General features: G+C 41.6%; 1 protein-coding gene and 1 long non-coding RNA gene across 2 annotated transcripts in view; one reads left to right on the top strand and one right to left on the bottom strand.

Annotated features, from left to right (window-relative positions):
- The first annotated feature begins 1260 nt into the window (after window positions 1-1260).
- The window catches only part of LOC100700304 (membrane-associated phosphatidylinositol transfer protein 2), a 44216-nt gene continuing 23005 nt past the window's right edge, over window positions 1261-22471 (top strand). The window contains 2 exon segments of the mRNA XM_025896965.1: window positions 1261-1456; window positions 20945-21187. Of these exon segments, the coding sequence (XP_025752750.1) occupies window positions 21110-21187 (78 nt within the window). The 5' untranslated portion in view covers window positions 1261-1456; window positions 20945-21109.
- LOC102076225 (uncharacterized) lies at window positions 14037-18783 on the bottom strand. Its single transcript, XR_269665.4, has 3 exons — window positions 18463-18783; window positions 17667-17802; window positions 14037-17587 (listed from the first exon to the last, which is right to left on the bottom strand). It is a non-coding gene; the product is annotated as an uncharacterized LOC102076225 (long non-coding RNA).

The following is a 22471-nucleotide window of genomic DNA, read 5'->3' as shown; positions in this document are numbered from 1 at the left end:
CTCCTCAGTGTCCAGGCAAAACTTGTGGAAGAGATTCATTAGGTTGTCATTTCTGTAGTAATAACACAAAGACATAATAAAGTCATTAAATAGTTAAAAAGACTGCAAAACAGTTTCAACCAATTTTCCAAATGGATTGTTAAATGGACTGCGATGTAATGCTTCCTGTTCAGTCCCTTAACAATGACTATAATTACTAAAGCAGGAAACTATGTGGGTCACAGGGAAAAGACAATGTCTCCAATGACCTGTGATGGCAGTTCTCTTATATACTAAGTGTGGGGACATTGAATTTCGAACATCTATTAATCTATCTATTGTTTTTCTTTGGACGTTTGCTGCATCTAATTTCAGGAATAAGCATTGTGTTTACAAATAACAAACAACCTCAAAAAGAATCCGTTTTAAATTGTATCTTTAAGCCCTTTGTTACAAGCAACCTGTTGCAAAAATATCTCATTTGTATGAACCTGGATCTATAATCTAAAAAAACTGCCACATCTCAGCATGGTGTGCAGTGTGCCCTTAAAAAAATTGAGGAAACTGAACAATTGGAGGGCAGAAATATCTGCAGTGGAGCAGAAAGTCATGTCCTTAAAAAAACAGGAGCAAAGACCTGAGACCCGAGAGATCTATCTGACCCTTCAGTTGATCCATTTACCTTTCACTGAAGCTCCACCAGTAATGGTCTCAGTGGACGTGCGGCTGTCAATAAGCTATTCTTAAGGAAGGAAACAGGGAGAAACGGCTGAGGTATGACTTATTACACAAGAACTGGACTGGAAATGAGTGGCAACAGGTCTTATGGAGTGAAAACTCTGTTTTTCCCTTATGTACTGCAATTCCATGTATATTTATGTGTGTATCAATAAATCACTGCATCTATTCCTCATTTTTCCTTCTAAAATATATATAAGAGTGGTTCAAGGGAACAAAATCTGATAAACTGTTAAATCTAATCAGTCACCTGCTTGGAATGCCACCAGTTTTATAACAGAGCTTTTTAAAAATAAAAAGAGATTATTTTAAACATGTCATTTCAACTCATTATTCATAATTCCAGTTTTTGTAGAATACAAACAGAGCTGAGTAAGTGTTTCAGAAATGTGTGAGTCAGTGGGTATCAGTATGTTTCACCGTGAGGGCATTAACCTTTGTAACTTCACATCCTTTACTGCTTATGTCTGCGGAAATACGTAACCACCGGTTAGACCAGTTTCGAGCGTGTACCCTGCGGCCAGCAGATGGCGCGCTACCTCACAAACCTCGCTCCGCCTGTAGTCAAGCTAACGGATGGCAAGACAAACACCGGAAGTCCAGAGACGAAACCTTCAAAAAGCTGACACAATGGCGTTAGTGGTCCCGTTCATTATTGGTTTCCTCCGAATAACACGCCGGTTAAGGCCTGAATTGGTGCGAGGCTGAGCCACGGGGGTGTGGGGATAGCTGAAACCCGGTGAGTATTTGGATATATGTCATGAAATTGTCGCTTAGCAAACGAAAGGCTTTACATTACTTAGCTCTGCTGTCGCAATTTTCAAGAAACCGAATACGCAGCCAGGCTGGCTTTTATTTCGAAAGTGGTGCGGGGAAGCCCGCCGAGCTTTGTGTTGTACTTGGCAGCAGTTTGTGTCGTGCTTGAAGGGACTGAAGTCTCGCCGCGGCTCAGACTTGAGGAATGATAACTTACGATGGCGAGAGCTCTTCTTCTTCTTCCCGGTTCTCTGGACCGAGGCAGCAGCCGCTGAGCTCACCTCACCTCACAGGCGATTTATCCTCCTCAGCACCGGACGAGCCCAGCCGCCAACTCCTGGGAGGGCAGCTCGGATATTCAAGGACATTTTAACGTTATCATAGCTACTTTAGCCGTTTTTTATTTTTATTTTTTTATGTGTATGTTTTTTTTTTTAGTCGATTGAGGAAAGCCAGCGCGTGCTTCTCCGGCGCAGCGATGTGGACAGATTTAGTAAACACTGACTGATCTCCTGTAACACGCTCAGGGGGCTGATGATGCTTCTCTGCGTGTCATCTTTACGTGTCGTACCCGCGCCCCCTTCCTCCTCTGCTGAAGGGCCACACAAGACAGCGACGTAAAGGAAATTAGTGTCCGACTTTCGATACGTCTCTGTCGGTTATGGCATCGTTTCCAGATCTCGTCAAGTGCTGAAGGAAACCCCGCGTTGCTGGAGAAAGTAGCTACCCGCCAAACCCTTCCTCATCCCCCCCTCTCCTGGAGAAAGGCTGATAAACTTTGCATTGCTGGAAGGTGTTGGGGAGAGGGGGGGGGAGGAACTGCCAAAGGTGCGTCGCTGCTGTGCATCAGGTTCAGGTATGTGATGAGCCGCTGAGAGCCATCAATTTGTCATTACCGTGCTGCCATGTTGCTAGGTAACTAACTAACGGTGGGTTTACTCCAGTTCAGATTTGATCATCTTCTCCCGGAGATGCAACGTCACGTTAAGCACGTCTTATTTTACAAGGTGCTCCTACACCCAGCATGTTTAGATTAAGTTTGCATCTCTGTTCGGGGCTCTGGAGAGGAGCACCATGTTTTTCTGCTGCACACAGGCATGCTCGTTGAAGCTGATGAAGTGTGCCCCTGTCTGTACCGACTGTCGGCTGTGATGATCCTGTCACACACACTGCGTGTATTTTGGTAACATGCATACACTAATTTGCCTCTTAAGATGCACACTTATTTTTCTGAGACACTTTCCAGTGACAGCCAGCCAGGTGGGAGGATTTATGTAACCTCCTGCTGCACATTAGAGCATGTTTGATTATTATCATTATTATTATTATTATTATTATTATTATTATTATTACCTCCCACTAAGCAAGTTAACTGCAAAATGAAGGAGAATGCCAGACTTCTTTACTTATCTAAAAGCCTACATGCATACAAGCTGTCTTTTAAAAAAATAATTGATTAATTAATTTTTTAGTGCATACCCAGGCCTATTTTTGTTTCAGTATGACCTTATGAGTTTCAGCATCAAGAGTCACTTGACTCAGCTGGGCCTGGGTGAGTCATGGAGGCAGAGCTGACTTTGGAGGCTGTGGCGTCTGTTGTCCAGATGATGGCTGTGCTGTGAGGGGCAGGAGCCACTTTCACTGTGAACCTCTGTTTTACTCCCAACATTGCACCATGTCTTTAAGGTTTGAGGGTTTTATTTCCAATGCATTTCTGCTAATGGCAGGGGCAAGGCCTGCACTTGGGGTGTTTCAGCAAAGCAAAACATTCAGGAGACACCCACTGTGATGGCTTGTTTCTCAGCCAGTGTGCTCTGAAACAGGGTGGAGGCTTTTTTTTTCTTTTCTTTTTTTTTCCTTGACATGTTAAAACCTGCACCCCGCTCCTTCAAGCCCCAAAATTTGTGTAACACGCTCAGCCCAAGCTGCTCTGTAATTTTAAACCTTTCTTTGGCTGTCTCATTTTTGGGTGTCTCATTCAAGTACAATGAAAGCAGCAGAAATCTGAGGGGTACGTCCACTGCAGGTGCAGCTGAAAAAGATTACAGGCATTCTGTGGGTTTTAGCACGCAATTCTGATCTAGGTCCCTTGTGGTTGAAACTTTTTAGACAGACATCTGTTTGTTAATCTGAAACTAGCGTTGCATTTTTGATGTGGATTGTTACAGCTGCCACTCATTAGTGTCATGAGGCCCAATTGTCAGTCACTGAAGTACTTTTCTAATGATTAAAAGCGACGTGTCTGACGTGCAGTCCCTCGATTACAACACAAGCATCATTTACGGCCGAGAAATCAAATCTCGCTCATGCAACTGCATGTCACTTTCTTCACAAGTTAAATGTGAACTTTAAGATATCATTATGACCTTTTAAGATGCTGTGAAGGTAACAGCATCTTAAGAAATTTGCATAACCATCTATTTTGTATTTTTTTATAAAAAAGAAATTATTGACTTCCTTCCCTCTTCCCTGACAGACATGCGCTCACAAACATACACATGTGGTATGTGGTCAAGGGCGTGCTGATGATTCGGAAGTGTAATTGTATGGTGACATTTGAGGTGTAGACAATATTTTGTCTTTTTTATAGACAAAATATAGACCTTGTAGTCACCAAAGATAACTGTGATATTCTGCTACAATGAGTCTGTGTATCAACAGTGTTTGATTCTGCAGCTCGCTGAAGTACTGATGGTTTTCATATTCCAGTGGGCAGCTTGATTTAACTGAGCTCTCTGTTTATTTGCATAACCTGTTTGCTCATTAAAAATGTGTGAGTACAAGACTTCATGAGGACTCATGCTCAGCGGAGGAAGTGCACAATACTGTGTTTTTGTTTTTTGGGTGGTTTTTTTTTTTTTGTTTGTTTGTTTGTTTGTTTGTTTGTTTTTTAAAGAAAAAAGAAATCCCATTTCATCCTGGCAAAAAAAACATCTCTGCATTTATCAATTGATCAGAGCAAAGACCTGCACAGACTTCATGCTGGCTGCATCTTTTGTCTTGACGGATTCCTGTCTTCTTCCACATTCCTCCAACTAGTACACTGTGAATTGTGGGTAGTTCCCTCAAGCAAGTTCTGCAGCATTGCAGACATGCTGAAAGGTAGAGACAGGACTAAAAAGGTCTTTGAGACCGCTCACAGGAGCTCACAAATTCTCATTAGTCCTAACCTGTCTACATAGATGTGTGCTGGGAGTATATATGTACATCTGTGAGTGTTGACACTGAGACCAGGCAACATGTTAATGACTGCAAGGGTAGTTTGGTGTCATGTTTACCTCTTTTGAAAAAGGCAAACTGGTTAAGTCCTGCAAAATGGGCTTCTGAGACATCTATTTTGGAAAATGTACCAAAAACAGGTAGTTTAGAGTACCTGGGCAGGTTTACCTGAAAAGGATTAAGCTGCTTTTTCTAGATGTATTCTCTTTGAAATGTGCTTATGTCAGCCTAGGCTTAATCCATCTTTGGGAAACTGGCTCTCTAAGTCTGTGTGGATGTATGAAAAAAAACAACAACATAGTCACAAATGTTTACATACAGACGTGTAACGTAGCTCAAACAGTGGACTCTGGGTGGTGTTTACACATTTGTGTCACCACTGTAGCTTCAGAAATGTGTAAGCAGTAGTCACAAAACTGTGTGTCTGTGTGTGTGTAGCTGACGTCAAAAATGAAAGCCGTGTTCATAGATGGGCGTTGGCCGGGTGCTGACTGGCGTCATGGCCTGTGTTGTTCCATTGTGATGTGATCTCTAGTGGACTCTAGCTCATGCTTTTTTTTTTTTTTTTTTTGCTTTTTTTTTTAAATATTTAAATTTACTTCAGTTGTTATGAGCACATTTAACACTGAGTATCGACATTCCCCTTCCTGCAGAAAAGCCCCTCAAGAATCTCATTCCACAAACATTTGAAGTAACAAAGTAATTTAACAGACTTTAAATATTAATTAAATATAAATATTGTATGAGTTATTTGCTCAAAACCCAGAGTTGCAGCTCCGGGATGACAAATTCATATGCAGCTGTAGCCCAGTGAATATGTAAAACTGTTTGGGTTTATTGTTTTTTGTTTTGTGAAGCTTGTTTTGTACACAGACCTGTAGATATTATTTTCAGGTTTTGATCAGTTTCTTTTTTAGACAAGGAGCACAATTACTGATGTGTTTCTGAGCGTTCACAGAGAGGGAGAGACTATGAGAGAGCGGTTGACAGGCTTCTGAAACCTGATAGCTCTTTAACTCTCAGGTGCCTCTCTTAAATATAACACATCACACAAACAGAGGCACCGAAGGAGAAAGAGTGGAGGTGATTGTGAATCAGCCCGTTGTCTGTACAGTTGTGATTTCTTGTATGGCTTGTTCACAACTTGTTGTTGAATTAAAGCAGTTCTGGAGCTGCTTTTAAAGGAGGGGGTGGAAAAGGGGGGGGGGGGTGCTGCTGCGATGAGCTAATTGAAGAATGATAAAAATTCATAACCGTGCCAATATTTGCTCCCGTCTCTTTTCCAAGGCTCAAATTACCCACTGCTCCACTAACATTATACAGCTGTGGGACTGCTTGACAACCTCCTGACGGTCAGGAGGAAACGCTGCAAATATATGCTGTATGTCTGAGTGACGGTGGAGTGGAAAATTCCTGATAGAGGAGCCTGTAGCTTTCGAGCATGTGTCCCCAGCCTTGTTTGAGTATTCATAGTGGTGTGGTATCTATTTGTTTTTTTGTGCGTGTGTGTATGTGTTCTTGCATGAGGCAAATCTCCCGTACTCCCACATTAACCCTCGGTTTGCTGGAGTTTGTCCTGCAGCATAAGTCAATAATCCCGCCGTTAATAAGATGACAAACAAGCATACAGTCATTAAGTAACTGAATTTAGCGGAGCGAGGAAGAAAAGACGCATTTCCTGCCAGTGTAAGTTTGAATGACGTATGCTGCTGCTCACCACATCTTTTGGTTCCACGTGTGTACTGTTTGAGCTGATTATCGGATGAGATCACTGGCACAGGAAGAGGAAAGAAACGACAGGTTCATACAGCAAAAGGAGCGACGCGAGCGGCGGCTAATAAGGTTAAATATTCAGAACGGTGCGTCTTAAGATGTTGCTCTGGAGATGCGTGCACTGACTTTACAGGTTTGTGTGGTAATCTGATGTTTTCTTAACCCACTTGCTGCGTTGCCACTTGTTTTTCAAAGAAAGAAAAATCCCCCAAAACCGAACTGTTGTGTAATATTGGACTGTTGTTTCTTCAGTTCTCCAGTTTGTTTGGCTTTTTGTTTTTTCGTTTTTTAAGCAGAGGAAGAGGTAACGTCTATGCTTTTTATGTAGACCTGCCACCCACCTTATAAAGCAATTACTGCCACTCTTACCAAAGCCAAGGTAGCAGTATAATCTCATATAATGGCTAAAAGGATGCAGCTGTAGATTTGCAGTTTCCCCAACTTCCTCATTTATTTTATTCACTATTTAAATGGTCAAACTCTGTGCATGTACTCTCTCTGGAGCTCACTGCTGAATTGTGGTTGCAGTGGCCAGCTTTCTGTTAGGATTAGAAAAGTCAATTTATTCTGCAGCTTGGCATGTAACGTGGGATTTCATCTGGTCAAATAAGATTAAAGAAAGATAATAAAAGCATTAAACACAGTTCACCCAACAAACTCTGGTGGTTTTTTGTTTTGTTTTTTAAATCTCAGACTCTATATTGTAAAGTCTTTCCCTTATGGTGGTTGTCATGATGTTTGTCATGAACAGAGTCATGCCTCTGGATGAGGAGGGGATTTTATTAGTTGAGTACAAGTCTTGTTAAGTGTCTGATCTTTAACAAGGAAACTCTTTAAAATATCCTGTGGTCTTTGTTTATTGTCTGTGAGAGGACTGGACTGTTTGGTTAGCAGCTAACTAGGCCTCAGCTGTTGTTCTGGGGACTTGACTTCTAAGGATGAGGTTTTTTTTTTTTGTTTGTTTGTTTTTTAAGAAAGGGTGGCAATTTCAGTACTCATGAAGGATGATGATGTCAGTGATTGTTTTTGTACTGATATGATGTCTGGGTAACACTTAACTAAAACAAATTCATGATCAGATGTAGATGGAGTCCACTGATTCCCGTGTATTTACTTTGCTGCACTGATTAACACGCGGTTTGAAGGGTATTTTTGGAAATGGCCAAATAAAATGTCACAAAAATTTGCATGTTCAATACTGCAAAGCTGACCTTAAAAACACTGCAAACACCACAGTAACTTTTCAAGGAGTTTCGGCACCCCTTTGTTGACATGCTCTGGCGTTGTGTGATATGTTGTGACCTGTTATCGGTACTTCTTGCCTACATTTTTCTCTCTGACTTAAATTAGTTGTCCACTGAACACTGTTATGTTACTCAAGCATAGCGCCTATGGCAGCTGATCTACTGTTTGCATGGTGGGGTTTATATACACACGGCAGGTCATTGGGTAATGCTTTTGACACACCTAGCAAAAGAAGTGGAGACAAAAACATACTTTAATGCACACTGTTTGGTAGAAGTGGGAATCACCAGATACTACACAATGCTGCACTCACAGTACAGTAATATTGCAATATAAAATTTTGCAATATGCAGTAACACATATTGCAATATATCACCTTTTTTCAGCTGCAAATTACATACTCAAAGTTAAACTTGGTCAATCTGTTTTATCCAATAAGTTTTTTGTTTTTTTGCTACAAAATGAGATTGTTAAGCACACTGTTGCTAAAACCTGCCATAAATATTACCATAAGACAGTCTGCCATCAGTCTAATGTCAGTCTTAAATTGGCAATTAATCGCAATCTGGTTCTGATAATACAGCAAATATCTAACAAATTGTTGAAGTGTACTCATCTGTTGCTGTCTACTTAGACAGAAATTCACATTTAACTGTTAAATGTGTGCTCGGCAGCCTTCCTGTTCTGCACGAATACAACCAGAAAACGACCAGCTGGCAGCCAGTCGAGTCCCCTCAAGTTGTGGTTATTGACGCATTCAGGCTGATAGCAATCAATCTTTATAAGTTAAACGGCAACTATTTGTCAGCCTTTGACGAGCTCTGCAAGAGTGACTGTAGTCAGTCCAAGTGACAGTGCAACTGGTCTGATAGGACGCAGACTTTCTGCCTCCTGTGCAAATGTCTTGCGATCAAAAGTGTTGTGAGTAGGGATGCACCGATACCGATACTGGTATCGGGTATCGGGGCCGATACTGTAAAATGTGTGCGTACTCGTACTCGTAAAAGTTAACCGATACCATGAACCGATACTAATGTAGCCCGGATGGGAATACTCATAATTCCCATGGACTTAAACGCCACGGTAACATAAGGTGTTCACAGTTGATGTTATGTGATGTAACTCTACCCTAAATGTAATTTGCCCTGTAATATGTCACAAGGTAAATACAGGTAATTAGAGCAATCAAACTGTTATGTTAATCATAAAAGTATTATTTTATGGTATGTAACTCTGAAGGGAGTTAAAATATTTTTCAGAGTTCTAATTTTCTGGAGGCCCGTGAAGGTAGCATAAAACGGGACCTGTGTATCTGTTGCAATGGAGGAGGAGAAGAGAACGGCATGGAGAGATGCACGAGGTTAGCTGAACCAAAGTGAGAGACTCGGCTAGTTTTACTGAGGTTAACCAGCACAAAAGAGTGTGTGACTAGAAAGCTGACCGTGTGAGAGGTTCACAACAGAGTGTGGGTGAAGTGACTTTTTGTTTCAATGGTCGCACCACCGTGCTGTGTTTCCAGCTACGACCGCCGAGGCTAAAGGCTAGCCCGGACTGCTTGGCTTCGCCAAGGAGGCAGCCGCTATGGACTGTCGGAGAGCTGGACAGTGACTCGCTAACGTGCTGTAGCAGAGACAGCATCGGGTCCGCAGGGAGTGGATTTAGTGTGGGACTGGTGAACGGCGATCTACCGAGCAACGGAACTGTAAGTCAGACTTTTGTGCTCTTACTGGGGAGAAGAGGATTTTTCTCCATCGTCCGGCGTGAGCAGCAAACAGGCCTGCAACAAGTGTGAATGTGAGTGTGTGTGGGGCCCATGTGTGAATATTGTGTGTTAAGTGGATTTATATAACGTGTTTTGGAGTGTATATTAGTGAGTCACTTACCAAAAGGTGATAATATAAGTTGGGTTGTTTAATATAATTTGAAAGGGAATTATGTGATTTATACAGTGTATTTCATTTGGTTAAGGAATTGGAATATCATTTGAGTTTAAAGAAAGGGATGTGTTGTACAGTATTTGTCTCTGCCCTTACGTTCAGTGAACGTTTCGTTTGTGTTAAAGAGTTGTCTGGGGTCGTTTCTTTACTACTGGTTAAGTTTAACTTGTGTGTGGTAGAAGTATCGGTTTTTGTACTCGGTATCGGCAAGTACTCAGATCCAAGTATCGGGATCGGATCGGTTTGAAAAAATTGGTATCGTTGCATCCCTAGTTGTGAGTATGCAACACCCTCAAACTCTGGGCAAATATTTACTCACCAAAAGTTTTTATTTATGTATTTATTTTTGGTAGTTGCAAGGAAATTCCTGTCCTATTTACGTTTGTGACTGAGCCATTAGCTAGCTCTCACTTAGGATGTATCTTTGTCAAGCTAAGTGTGTTCAATCTTTGGCTAACATTATCTGAGGATGGTGGTGCATGAGATGAGCCCTCTTGTTTGTAGTATTCTCAAGTTTGTTTGTTTGTTTGTTTGTTTGTTTGTTTGTTTTTTAAATTTATTTAATAAAATATTAATATTTTGGTGAACCTTTTATTTATATAATATCCCAGTACTATGCTGTAACAATTTTTTATCCCCCCGCTGTTTGAGCCAGTCTCCACTCTTATGGTGTAAGCACTGAACTCTCACAGACTTAAATGATGTTGGCTGAGGGGTGAATGAGTGCAAGAGGCCTCATGGGCTTGTAAAGTTATGAGGAGGAATCTGATTCCAGTAACTTTACTCATTGTTGTCTAAGTAGAATCCCCCCCCCCCCCCCCCCAAAAAAAAAAAAAAAAAATTAAGCAAAACTTAAAAGAAATTGTTCACGAATAAATAAACAAGATGTGTAAAATACCACATTCTGCATTCTTCTGATTTCATGTAAAATTCTTTCCTGGTTACCCTTTTGTACTTCTTTGCTTTTGTTTTTTTTCCTGCTTTTATTTGTAAAACCATGTTTAATCTCACAGCACTATGAGGGATATTTAATTACCTAAGGCCATGTCTGTAGCAATGCAGACTTACCGCAGAGCTCTCATGCAGTGGCCTAAGGTCTCATGGTTTCAGTGGGTAAGTGCCCTAGAGGCTTTAAATGAAGAATCTTTTTTTATTATTATTTATTTGGGCAACAAATAAGGTCACTAATCACAGAAAGGAATCCAGCAATTATTTATATACTAATACTTATATACTATCATTATACTACTATTTTTTTTTTCTTCAGTTATCAGAGTACCCCCCCCCCCTTTTTTTTTCTTTTCTTTTTTTCTTTCTTTTTTTTTTGCTGTAAAACTGGAGGGTTTGTCATCATCCATTTTCCTCACCGATCGTTTGAGATAAATACAATCATTTTCCAATCGTATGTTCATAATAGCTTGTGCGTCCCTTTTTAAAGTCGTGCAAAAGATTTTGCAGTGCACCCCGGAGGATATTCAGTCAATTTCACTAACCAGAAACTAAATACTGTCATCTGTGCCTTTTCAATCATTCAGGAACCTGCAGGGATTTGATGCACTCCTAAAAAACAAAAAACAAAACAAAAAACAAACATCTCTTACAATTTCTGATGGGAGCATAGGGACACATTGCCAGCTGGCTGGTTATTTCAAGGTCTAATTTTTCTTTTAATTCATCTTGAGCGGACAATCACGCATCATGACAGTACTTCAGATGAGCTTCCATCATGCACCTGGGTGCCGGCCAAGCACTGAAGGGAACACTGTGTTTTCTCTGCACTTCGAGCTCCGCAGACTCCGTCCTCTTTTTTTTTTTTTTTTTTTTTTTTTTCTCTCTCTCTCTTTTTCCCATCTCGCCCTCCCATCCTCAGCTCTCTTAAACAAAACAGGTGATGCTAATGCTGGTGTTGAGCTGTTGACAGGGACAACAGGGGTACAACCTGTCCCCACGCATCCCTGATGAGCCGGCTGATGAATGGCACATCATTGCTAATGCTCCTACAGTGGCGTTGTCTGGGAAATGAGACAAAGGCGTACGCTTTGCGCGCGTCTGCTCCATGTCCTCCTTCATTTGGACACAAGTTTTTCTCGCAGTGTGGGCGGACTCCAAAGAAGAGCCGAAGTCTTTTTATAGAAATTGTCCACCTTCCTGTGTCCTTTCTCGAGCTTCGTTTTTTATGGAAGATGAATCGAGTTTATGCGCATCCTCTAAGAGGGGTGGGGGGGGTGGCATGGTTATTTTTTTCCTGGTCATAATCATCAACCTTGTAGATGAAGGGATATCAAGGCAGTCTGGCACATGCTCTCTGTGCCGGGAAACCTTTTAGCTCTTAGGCAGAACGATCTGCTTCTGTGAGGGAAAGTAAATCGAGCGATGAAGGATCACAGTCAGCTGTGAATTAGAAATGCTGCTTTCACCATTAAGAAAGTGCTCGTCAGTGGACTTTTTCACACCTCCTTATTCTAGCTCCACATTAGTTATGAGCCAGCCACATTTATTTCACATATTTTAGAAATGTAAGTATTTATCTCTGCAGCTTTTACATCAGTATGATGCACAAGTGCCATTTTATGTCTGTTTCCTTTTTTTGGTTCTGCCCTGAGCCCTCGCAGTGCTCTGAGTCACATTGACTTCGTAAAATGAAAGCAGCAGCGCTGGTTCATGTCACTTTACCCATGTTCCTCTTTCTTTTCCACTGGTCAGAGACACCTGATTTTTCTTAACCTAAAAATAGACCCCTTTGGACCCTAACTCGGCGTCTCACGCTTACTTTTTTGCTCTCACTGTACAGGCTTTTTTCTTTTCGGGCAGTCTCTCTGTATTGCCCGTTCTTACGTGCCAGACAAAGTGCCACGTCTTCCTCCTTTCAGAGTTGTGTGCCTGTGTGAGAGAGAAAGGGAGAAGTTAGAGACTTTTATTGTATATCTGTTACTGTAGTGAGAATTTGTGGTTTTTTTTATAGCCCCTTGCTCTGATAAGAAAATCCCATAACCGGGCTTTCCACAAGGCTGGAAAGCTGACCTCACAACCCGCTGCAGTGTTAGCCACAGCCACAGACACAGGACCAAGAATATCTTTGAAAATGGCCTTTTATGGTCAGTAGAAGAAGCTGCTTCACTCTTTGGTGAGTGGGTAGAGCACTTTTTGGAAGGCTGCATTATTTATGCTACATAAAGGGGTTTAAGGTATTTCACCAAAGGGCAGCCTGTAACGTTGGGCTGTTTTTATGAGCAGCTTTCTTATCATTGACCTTTTAAATGTGCTTGATGCACAGTAACCTTGAAATGAGCAGTGACGCACGCTGAAGTGATGATTCAGTGATTTGAGTTGTAACCCAGAAAGTATAAGGTTGACACAGACCAAAGCACCGGCTGAGACGGGTGTCGATAATTGAGTTGAGATCAGATTTGTCCTCCCTTTGCTTGGACTTTGCACTCAGCCGAACAAGAATTTAGTTTGATATGAGGGACTTTTGAGGGATTTAACTGTCATAACATTCAAAACTAGTCTGTTTTAATAAGTACACCATTTCAACTTTGCACACTTTTAGTTTCTCTGTGTCCTCGATTCACAGAGAGGTTTTCGGATCCACTTTCCTCTAAGCTAGTGTGTGAAGCTGGCACAGAGAGTTTGTTTTTCATTCCACTTTCTTGTAACTGACTGCTGTTTTTCAAAGAGGATCTATCAGTAGTTTACTTGGTTAATCTTAAACTTCATAAAGAGAACTAGCATTAAACTGACAGGGCATAGGCCACCTTTCAACTCTTGATGTGCTGCAGGAAGTAACATGTGTGCCTTGATTTATTTATTTATTTATTTATTTATTTAGTAATTTTAAGCATAGCATAGTACAGAAGACGCAGAAGCAAACTAGTCTTAAACCAGGATATAAGGATTTTCAAGTCTTATCGTGAATTTTCTTGGCTATTTGATGTTTTGGGTTTTTGGTTTTTTGGCCACATTTAAATCCTGCATGCTGACACAGTTGCAGATATTTAGGGCTGCTATATGAATCGATGTGGCTTCTATAGTGGATTGCGGTGGAAATGAGCTAAGGCAGGAGGGAAAAGAGGCCGACAAAAGTGAAAGTGGAGACAGGAGAAACAAGTATCAGCCCCGGCAGCGTCTGGTCTCTACTTTCCCCCGTCACTCTGACTTCATCTTGGCAACCAATAAGGAAAGGCCCCTCTGTGTCTCCATGGTAACCCCCTGTTCAAGCAATGATGGAGAGGATAAAGGGGCAGGAAAGAAAATACATTTTGGCCTAAGGCAAAACATTTTTCTTCTCAAGTTTTGTTGAGTGTAATGCATTTTCTTTCTCTTCTGTGACATACTCATTCAAAAACAAAGAAGAATGTTGCATTACCACTTATAAAGAGGCTGCCTGAGTGTTTTTTTTTTTGTTGTTTTTTTTCTTTTTAAATATGAGAGACTAAAAATAGACCCCAGGCAAGGCACAATGATTTCTGTTTACACTTGCCTTTAAGCTTTATATGCTTCTATACTTTTGCAGTGACCACGACCTTTGTTGTCTGTCACAGCTGATAAATATTTTACTCGTAGCCCTGCTGCTTCTGCAGTTTGCAGATGTTTCAGCACCTTTTTAAATGCTTCATATCAAGCGCTCACTTTCCTCTCTGCAGGTTGCGATACACTTGCATGTGCCCACATTCTTTTATAGAGTTATAGTGTAGGTGTTAGCGCAGTAATGAATCTCAGCCACAGCGCTGTCGTATGCTACATAACCAAAGCTGCTTTTCACTGTTGTGAGAGACAGAGAGTGGCAGTGATAATGGAAATTCATTTGTTGTTATCCGTCCAAGCCTTTGTGGCACTGGTAAGCATGCACTCTGCAATAGTCTCCACATTAGCAAGAAGACCTTAATTTGAATCAGCGTCTTGTTGCTGCCAAACACTCGAAGAGTGACTGATGAGAATGTTTTGGAGAGATTGTCTAAATGCACCAAAGCATTTCCTTTCCTTTTGGTCTGCTGGGCTACATGAATTAGTTAATGGAATGGGCAAAATGTGAGCGTAGCGACGCTTTCCTTTTCTGTATCTGCTGGAGTTATATAACACACTCTCTCTACGCAGCTCATTTAGGCTCGCTGAGCACTTTCAGAGAATGACAGCAAGGGGAGATCCTCGTTTAACCTTGGCACGTAACTGATTAATCCAAGTGCAATTTTCATATAAGGTCATCTAATTTTGGATTTCTGAGTGAAGCGTGGGGTTGGTTAGAGATGGTGTTGGTATGTAACGGGCCCATTTTGGACCACTGCGGCGTTGACGAGCACCACTGAGGCATAAGAAAACAATGGCTCCAATTATTAAAGGGGCTTAAAGTTCTCAGCGGTCACCAAGCACCCGATTTATTTATTTTTGAATTTTAATTACATGCTGGGGGGGGGGGGGGGTGTCAAATGTAAAACTTATATTCCAGTGGTTCCTGCCCTCTGTTAAATTAGATGATCTGCTTTAGATTAAAATCATGTTCACCTCGAGATCTTGCAATAATGGCAGATATCTTTGCAACAGGTGTGGCTTTCTTCTAATATCTAATTCTTCTGTATGTTACACAAGGAGAGCTTTTCACATCAAATGAGCAGTTATGACACTCTTTAAACTGATGTTTTGTTTTTTGGTTTTGTTTTGTTTTGTTGTTTGTTTGTTTTGTTTTTTTTTTAGATATCTTCCAAGCGGGTGTACGCACTAAAACTAAAACTCAGTTAATAGAAAATTATTCATTTGTTTGCTCTGGTTAACAAATCCCTTTCTCCATGGTAATCAAACTTCAGCTTCACGACACTATGTTCGGCTGTGCCTGAGCTCGATTTCTTTTTGCTCTCGTTCATTCCCTCCCTGTGCAGGCTCATTTTTAGAAGCAGATCATACTTGCAGGGCTACTGTAGGAGGTAGAGGACGAGGAGAAGGAGGAGGAACACAATGCAGGAGATGCTCACAGGGTGTCAAGTATTTTTAGCTTTCCCCTTGTGCTGTGATGAGTAAAGAACAAGGGCAGGTTCCCACCTCCATAGTTTGTGGAAGATTATGGACCTGAGGGACGGGAAAGAGTGATGGATATGTTACAGAATGCATACGGCGCTCGTTGTATTTACTGTATAAGAACAACATGACATGCCATTATTTAGCCCCTGTATTTTTACAAGATTGTACTGTTTTGTCAGCTTATAACACGGCTTACAAAGGTGATTACTCACACATTGTTTTGTTTTTTTTCCATATAAAACAGATTTTCTCATCTTAAGTCAGCCTCAGTTTAAAACAAGTCTGATGCTAACTGAAGAACCATCATAATGCTCTTGCTCTGCCTTTGTGTTGAGCTGTGCATTGTGTGGTGTCACATATTTAAAAAAAAAAAAAAAAAAAAAAATCTTTTTCAATAAAGAGAGAGGCTCAATGTTTGCTCACTCCTCCAGTGCTGTATTAAAATCAAGCAAGGTTAAACACGGCCTTTGTCCAGTCCCAGTCTTGGTAAAGAAATACTCTAGCATCTGCCTCATGGAGTATTTTTTTTTTTTTTTAAAAGCCTTAAACAATAATAAGGTAGGATAAAGAGTTTCATTAAATTTCTTTATTGGTCCCTAAAAGGGGTGGGTTTTGTTGGATGTAAATTAACGTTATATTGTCACAAAAATACTGTTTATCTGATAAATACTCTTCCTTCTTTGCCCTCATTAGACCCTTCACCTTATAATCTCAGTATGTTTGAGACTGAAGTGAGAGTTCGAAATAAGCCCAAAGGCTTCTTTAGGCTCGTAGATGGATGGTAAACTCCCTCATTTGTGTGCGTGTACCGCCCAGCATGAATACATTTGTCTTAAGCCTCTTGACATTTTAACTGGATTGGTCGGTAAGCCCATCAACTCGATCAAGGATTCTTGTCACAAGCTGAGGCAGTTGCCATAACCGAAGTTGCCTCTGTGATACGAGAGCAACAGTGTGAAACCGATCTGCTGTATTTCAGGCAAGCCGGGAGGCTAATATGTTCCACTTGTATTTTAACAGTCACGTGAGCCACCGATCCCTGGAATTTACCGCCTTCTCTGGTGCGCAGCCTCAGCACGATGCTCTATAAAACACTGCTAAATTTAAAGGAGCGCCACCATTGCAGCCTTTGGGAAAAGCCTCCAGTGAGTCACCACTGCCCTCTCGGTGTTGTGCTCCGTGTTTGACAGCAAGACCCAGCTGCTGCTCTCTGTCCTGGGGATCTGTCTGTTTACTGTGCATATATCATGTCTTTGGACAGATTAAGTCATGCCACTTTCCATTATGAGAGTGAAGGACAGTGTGGAGTGGCAAGGAAAGCCAAGAATGAAAGGCACATGTCATGTTTATGTCAAAGCAATTGACCTGAAGGATATGCTGGTCTGTGTTCTGTGGAGTAAGCAGGTTTCATCTGTTTGTCACTTATCAGTGGTTAGACGTGACCAGATGTGCGCTGCTCTCCACACTTGTTTGTTGAGAATGACTTTTGTAGTCAGACAGATGTAGCCATGATTAAAGGCATCACCCTTATGGCTCCTGTTGTATTATTCATCGTGTTACCTGGAACGTTTCTGTATTGACGGTGATTTTTAGTGTGTAATTCACCTTTTGAAAAGGAAGGAAAAAATGAATCACTCGGAACAATAACACTCCTGCCTGCTAAAAATTGCATTTTTTTATTTTTTTTATTTTATTTTAAATACCTTCGATGGCTCATCACACTTTTTGTGATGTAACATTGTGCACCTCAGGGTGTATGCCGGCCACACAGGATCGCGAAACGGTAGCAGGAAGAGGTACAAAAGGCAATCCCACTCAAAGTGTCTTGTAGCTATCGCTGTCTTCAGCTTTGTCGAAACAGGAGCAGGAACATTGGGGGCTGCTTTGTGATGAGCGCTGTGCATGGGCTTGTGCTGCTGTTGCGTCACTGCCTAGAGGGGGGCAGAGACAGTATTTTTAGAAGGGAATGAGCATATTCTCTGCACAAACAACGTCAAGCACTCTGCTTACGTATGCTTGGATTATTGTGACCAGGCTATTTTTAAGCTCTGTGTGTGAGTGCTTTTTCTGGGTCAAGCATGGTGCCAGTACTCTCTCGAGGCTGCTGGTGAATCGTACATTACCGGTCCTGTGCTGTGCACAGCATCTGCATCAGGCAAAAATGAAAGTTAGAGAGACACAGGTTTAAACCAGCAGGAGGAAAGGCTTTCTTTCTTTTTTCTTTTTTCTTTTTTTTTTTTAAAGGAAAGCTTTCTATCTGGGATTCATCTGCAGTGAAACGTAATGCCTGTATTTGTGGAACAGTCACGCGGTCTTAAATCGGCTAATTCAGGAGGCCTCATAATGTGTAGTCAATACAACCGCAGACACAATACATAAATATACAATACAAGATGTATGCTGTCATATAAGTGTCTAAAGTTTGGGTGTGTTCATGTGAGATTGTTGCTTCAGTGAGTTTACACAAGTGCAGCCGGACAAAAGGAGACTTGTGCTGGAAAGTGGTGCATAAGCTTTCCACTGAAACAAAACGTTTTACTGAAGCAGAAAAAACATATTTTAAGCTGGAACTGCAGATTATAGAAGGCGGAAATAACCTCCTAGTTTCTGCCCAACAAGGCATGAATATGACTCACATTTGCTGGTATTTAAAATCAGACTTAAGCCAAATACGAGTACTTACTTTCATTAGGTGCACAAAACAGAATTTAGCGTGTATGTTACTTGTGTTACTTACTCAATTAAATTACTGAATTTAATTGAGTAATCAAGATGGTGGGAAATGGTTGCTATGTGCAGTGCTCACCAGTAGCAATACTGCCGTAATCCTGCAGAATAGTGACGTAACTAACATGCATCAGTAATGTTGCTAATCCCTGCAGAACAACAGCTTCCGAACACATGCTGCCGGACAGAGCTCCGCTTTGAGTGGACAGGGTCCCTCTGAGCTCCCTATTGGTTTTCCAGCTTTCTGTTTGTTTGCCGTGTCCTTGTTGTGGTATTTGCATACCTGCTGTCACTTCCGTGTGTGTGTGTGGGCTGGCCGTTGGGGGCTGAACTTTGATTCATAAAGCAATCGTAGACAGCAGACAGTAAAAGAAGTAGTCTTATCGCTGTCAGACTGAATGACCTCCAAATCAGTACAGTTGACCACAGATTATGGATGTATTAAGAGAACATACTCAGAAAGACTCATTTCTTGCATCAATAAATGCATCTGCATTAACAGTGTTGCCACATTTTTAAACCATGCTTGGAGTAAATGTTACTCTGGAGCTGTTAATCAATAAGAATAAGCACTTTGCTCTAACTTCTAAAGACTCTTTGGGCTCCAGAGCTGCAGGCTTTCCTCCGGGCCTCTCCATGTAGCCTAGTTTTATTCTAGCATCCCCCCAAGAGTGCAGTTATTTTCAGCAAAATGTGGTGTTCTGCTCTGATTTTGTCAGTGCTTTGTTATTCACTGTAAAGAAATCACAAAAAAATGTATAGAAGCAGAACACTTCCTAATATTTTAGTAAGCAGCTGCTGTTCCAGATGTGAAGTCGGTCAGGCTGCGTCTTCTTTCCAGCCTCAGTAAACTCATCAGATAAAAACTTTTCTTTAGCACCATTCAAACACTGGAGGGAATGGGTCTGTTGGTTCGACCAAAGCTGGCCTTTGTTTGGTGGATAAGTGACGCAGCGGGGATATTGATGTGATTAGAGTGATTACACAGAATGGACGCATTCCTGAGCAAGGTCCAATAGCTTCCATAGTTCAGAAATTGGTAAATATTAAGGTTATGCAAGACTGTGTGGTCACATTTGGCTAAATGGCTAAATCAGCAGTGTCAGGATGGTGTTGTGCAGTATAGTCTCCTCAGCAGCATGACTAAGAACCTGCCTAATGTGCTTTCACCTGACCTATCTGAAAACAGGCTGAACTTTGAGTTTAACTGAAATTTAAGATAGTTTTATTTATACAGCGCCACATCATTACACTTGCTTAAGGTGCTTTATATGGCACAGTAAAGACCCCAACAATCCAATGATCCCCATTGAGCAAACACTTGGGGACAGTGGGAAGGAAGTACTCACTTTTAACAGGAAGAATTCTCTGTCAGAATCAAACTCAGGAAGCTGCTGCGACTGGTCGGGGGGTAAGGGGTGAAAGACAGGATAAAAGATGCACTGTGGAAGAGAGCCAGAGATTAATAATGACTAATGATTAAATGCAGAGTGGTTTATAAAGGGAGAAGAAGATACACTCGTGAGAAACCCTGAGCAGCCTATGCCTATTGCGGAGTAACTAAGAGAGGATTCAGGGTCACCTGACTCAAATATGTGCTTTATCAAAGTACACCTTTAAATCTTTGCTGTTAAAATATCCAAGTTTGAGAATTTAAAAACATAACCTGGGAAGGAGATAATAACTGTGATAGTTATTTAGATAAACTTCCACTACAGTGCAGTATGGTGCTGCACAGGCGTGATCTTGTTTTGTACTTTTTTAGCTTCGGAGAGCTGTTTTCTTGCCTTAACGGTCAAAGCAGACTTCTGCAACTCACGCCACCCACACGTTGTGTATGTATAGCCCACACCTACCCCTATTCTACCCAGTGGTTTGAAAACAATGCTTTGTGTATTTCTTATTTGTGAAACCTCGATCATGAACAGGGGGGCTCTTACACCGTTATATAATGCCTCCCACTCTACTGTAATCCCTCTTATGCTAACTTAGCACCCCATGTGACGGTGCTGGACCGCTGGAAGAAAAAGGGTGGCTGTTGGGACCGTCGGCAAGGCATGGGTGCTCTTCGTAGACTCTGGCCACACACCTACACACAAAAACACACGCAGTGGCCTGTGTATAAGAAGGAGTATTTATCCTAGGAAGTGCTTTACTTGGATTTGCGATGCTGGATGGAGGCACAACACCGGTGCTTGTCTTCGTTGCCAAGGCTTGGAGTAGATATGTACTACATGGAGCATATGTCCTGAATGACACTTTGGCTCTTTTCTTCATCTGCCTGTGAGCCACGAGAGGGGATCTTTGTCCTCCGATGTGTGTAGCAGAGTTTGACAGATTCAGAATTTAGTCTGTGTGCTGACATGTTTTGCACATTATTGATATTTTTTTACTGCTGCTGTCTGATTTTTGAGTGTTGGGATCTGGAATAATCATTAGGAATTTTAAGATGTTAACTTTATCCATATGTTTTGACTCTAACACACTCTACAAATGGGATGTTTTGCATTAATGTGCAGCACCCATAACCCAGTTTTTTACGTTTTCTTTCACCTCCACAGGAGCCATCAATGTGGACTTCAGCTGGTGATTTGACAAGTCTCGTATAGGAGCATCCCGAGTCTCTCCTTCCCCCTCTCCCCCTCCCTTTCCCTCTATCCCTCCCTCCCCTGTTCCCTTGTCAATCTCCTCCCTGATCCCCCTTTCCCCCTTCTCCAAGCTTCACCATGCTCATCAAGGAGTACCGCATCCCCATGCCCATGAGTGTGGAGGAGTACCGCATCGCCCAGCTTTATATGATACAGGTGAGGCAACACAACTATGGTTTCCAGCAAATCCTCACCCACGCACACTAAAAATGAACAACCGCAGAAACGAGGGGACGAAGACGAGCAGTCAGAGAGGAGATAAAGTAACACGGGGAGTTCTTGAAGTGTGCAATCACAGCATACTCAATGATGAAAACGATTGGTCGTATGATGCGTGACGTTGGTGGAGCAACTAAACAAAGAGAGCCTGTGTGCTGATAGATTATCAAGTTTAAACTCTCTGAAGCTGGCTGTTTTAAAGCTGTCATAGACCGCATGTTTCTGCACTCGATGAAACTCCATGTAAACACACTGCTGCGACGGAGATGGACATACTGCTTTGTCCGTGCCAGACACTTTCATTTGTCAAAGCAGGCCCTTAGCTGGAGATGGAGGGTCTGTGTTAGAGCATTAGGGTTTACAGCGCCTGCAAGAAGGGCCCATTTATATAGCTTTAGTTCTGCTGTGCAGCCAAGACTCAGGCTGTGGTAAAAATACAGTGTTATTTAGTTATTTATAGTTCAGAGATGTGCATATTAGGCATTAGGTGCATTTGTTTGGATTTGAGCTGCACGGTTATGTAATGTGTGTTTTACGATCATTGCAGAGCAAGCTGAAGTTACAGGCCTGTTTGATCAAGTTGAGGTTTTTCGAGTTTCGATGCATTTTGCCTCGTTGCTGATCTTAAATTGCGATGGTAATGTGAGTCTGGTTGCTTTTTGTTATCAGAAAATAAGATCCACAAAGAGTGCAGAGTAAATTCAAAGCACAGTATCAAGAGAAATCAGCATCTTAAGAGTCGTAAAGTCAAACATGGGAGCTTTATTTTCAACCTGCATCTCTCAGGGTTCAGCTTTGTTGGATAGGTTCAGCATTTGTGGCTTGTGTAAGGAAAGCCCAGGATGCTTTCATGATGTAGACCCCTCCTACAGCCGTTAATCTTACAGCCAAATAAGGGTGTCGACAGGGTTGTTTAAAATTAATATCCACCCACAGGTATAACAAGGCTACATAGAGATTAATTCAACTGTATTGACTCCGAAAGCCTCTCCTTGTTTTTGCTGTGTACTTTAAAAACAGCTTGTGTCACTAGCTGCATTACATCATTGCAAATAGAGAGAGCGAGTATTTGAGAGAGTATAAGAGAGAGAATTTGATTGTTGCAACAGTCCCACCAGTTACCTGTTTTCTCTGCATAAGCTGAAATGAGTGTAGAATGAGTGTCTATGTCGTTTAAGGAACTTCAGATTTATTTGTTTGTTTTTTCAGATGATAAAGATG

Source organism: Oreochromis niloticus, linkage group LG12, assembly GCF_001858045.2.
Source record: "Oreochromis niloticus isolate F11D_XX linkage group LG12, O_niloticus_UMD_NMBU, whole genome shotgun sequence".
Taxonomy (NCBI): Eukaryota; Metazoa; Chordata; class Actinopteri; order Cichliformes; family Cichlidae; genus Oreochromis; species Oreochromis niloticus.
Note: the sequence above shows the minus strand (reverse complement) of the source record. Positions and strands in the feature narration are given on the sequence as shown.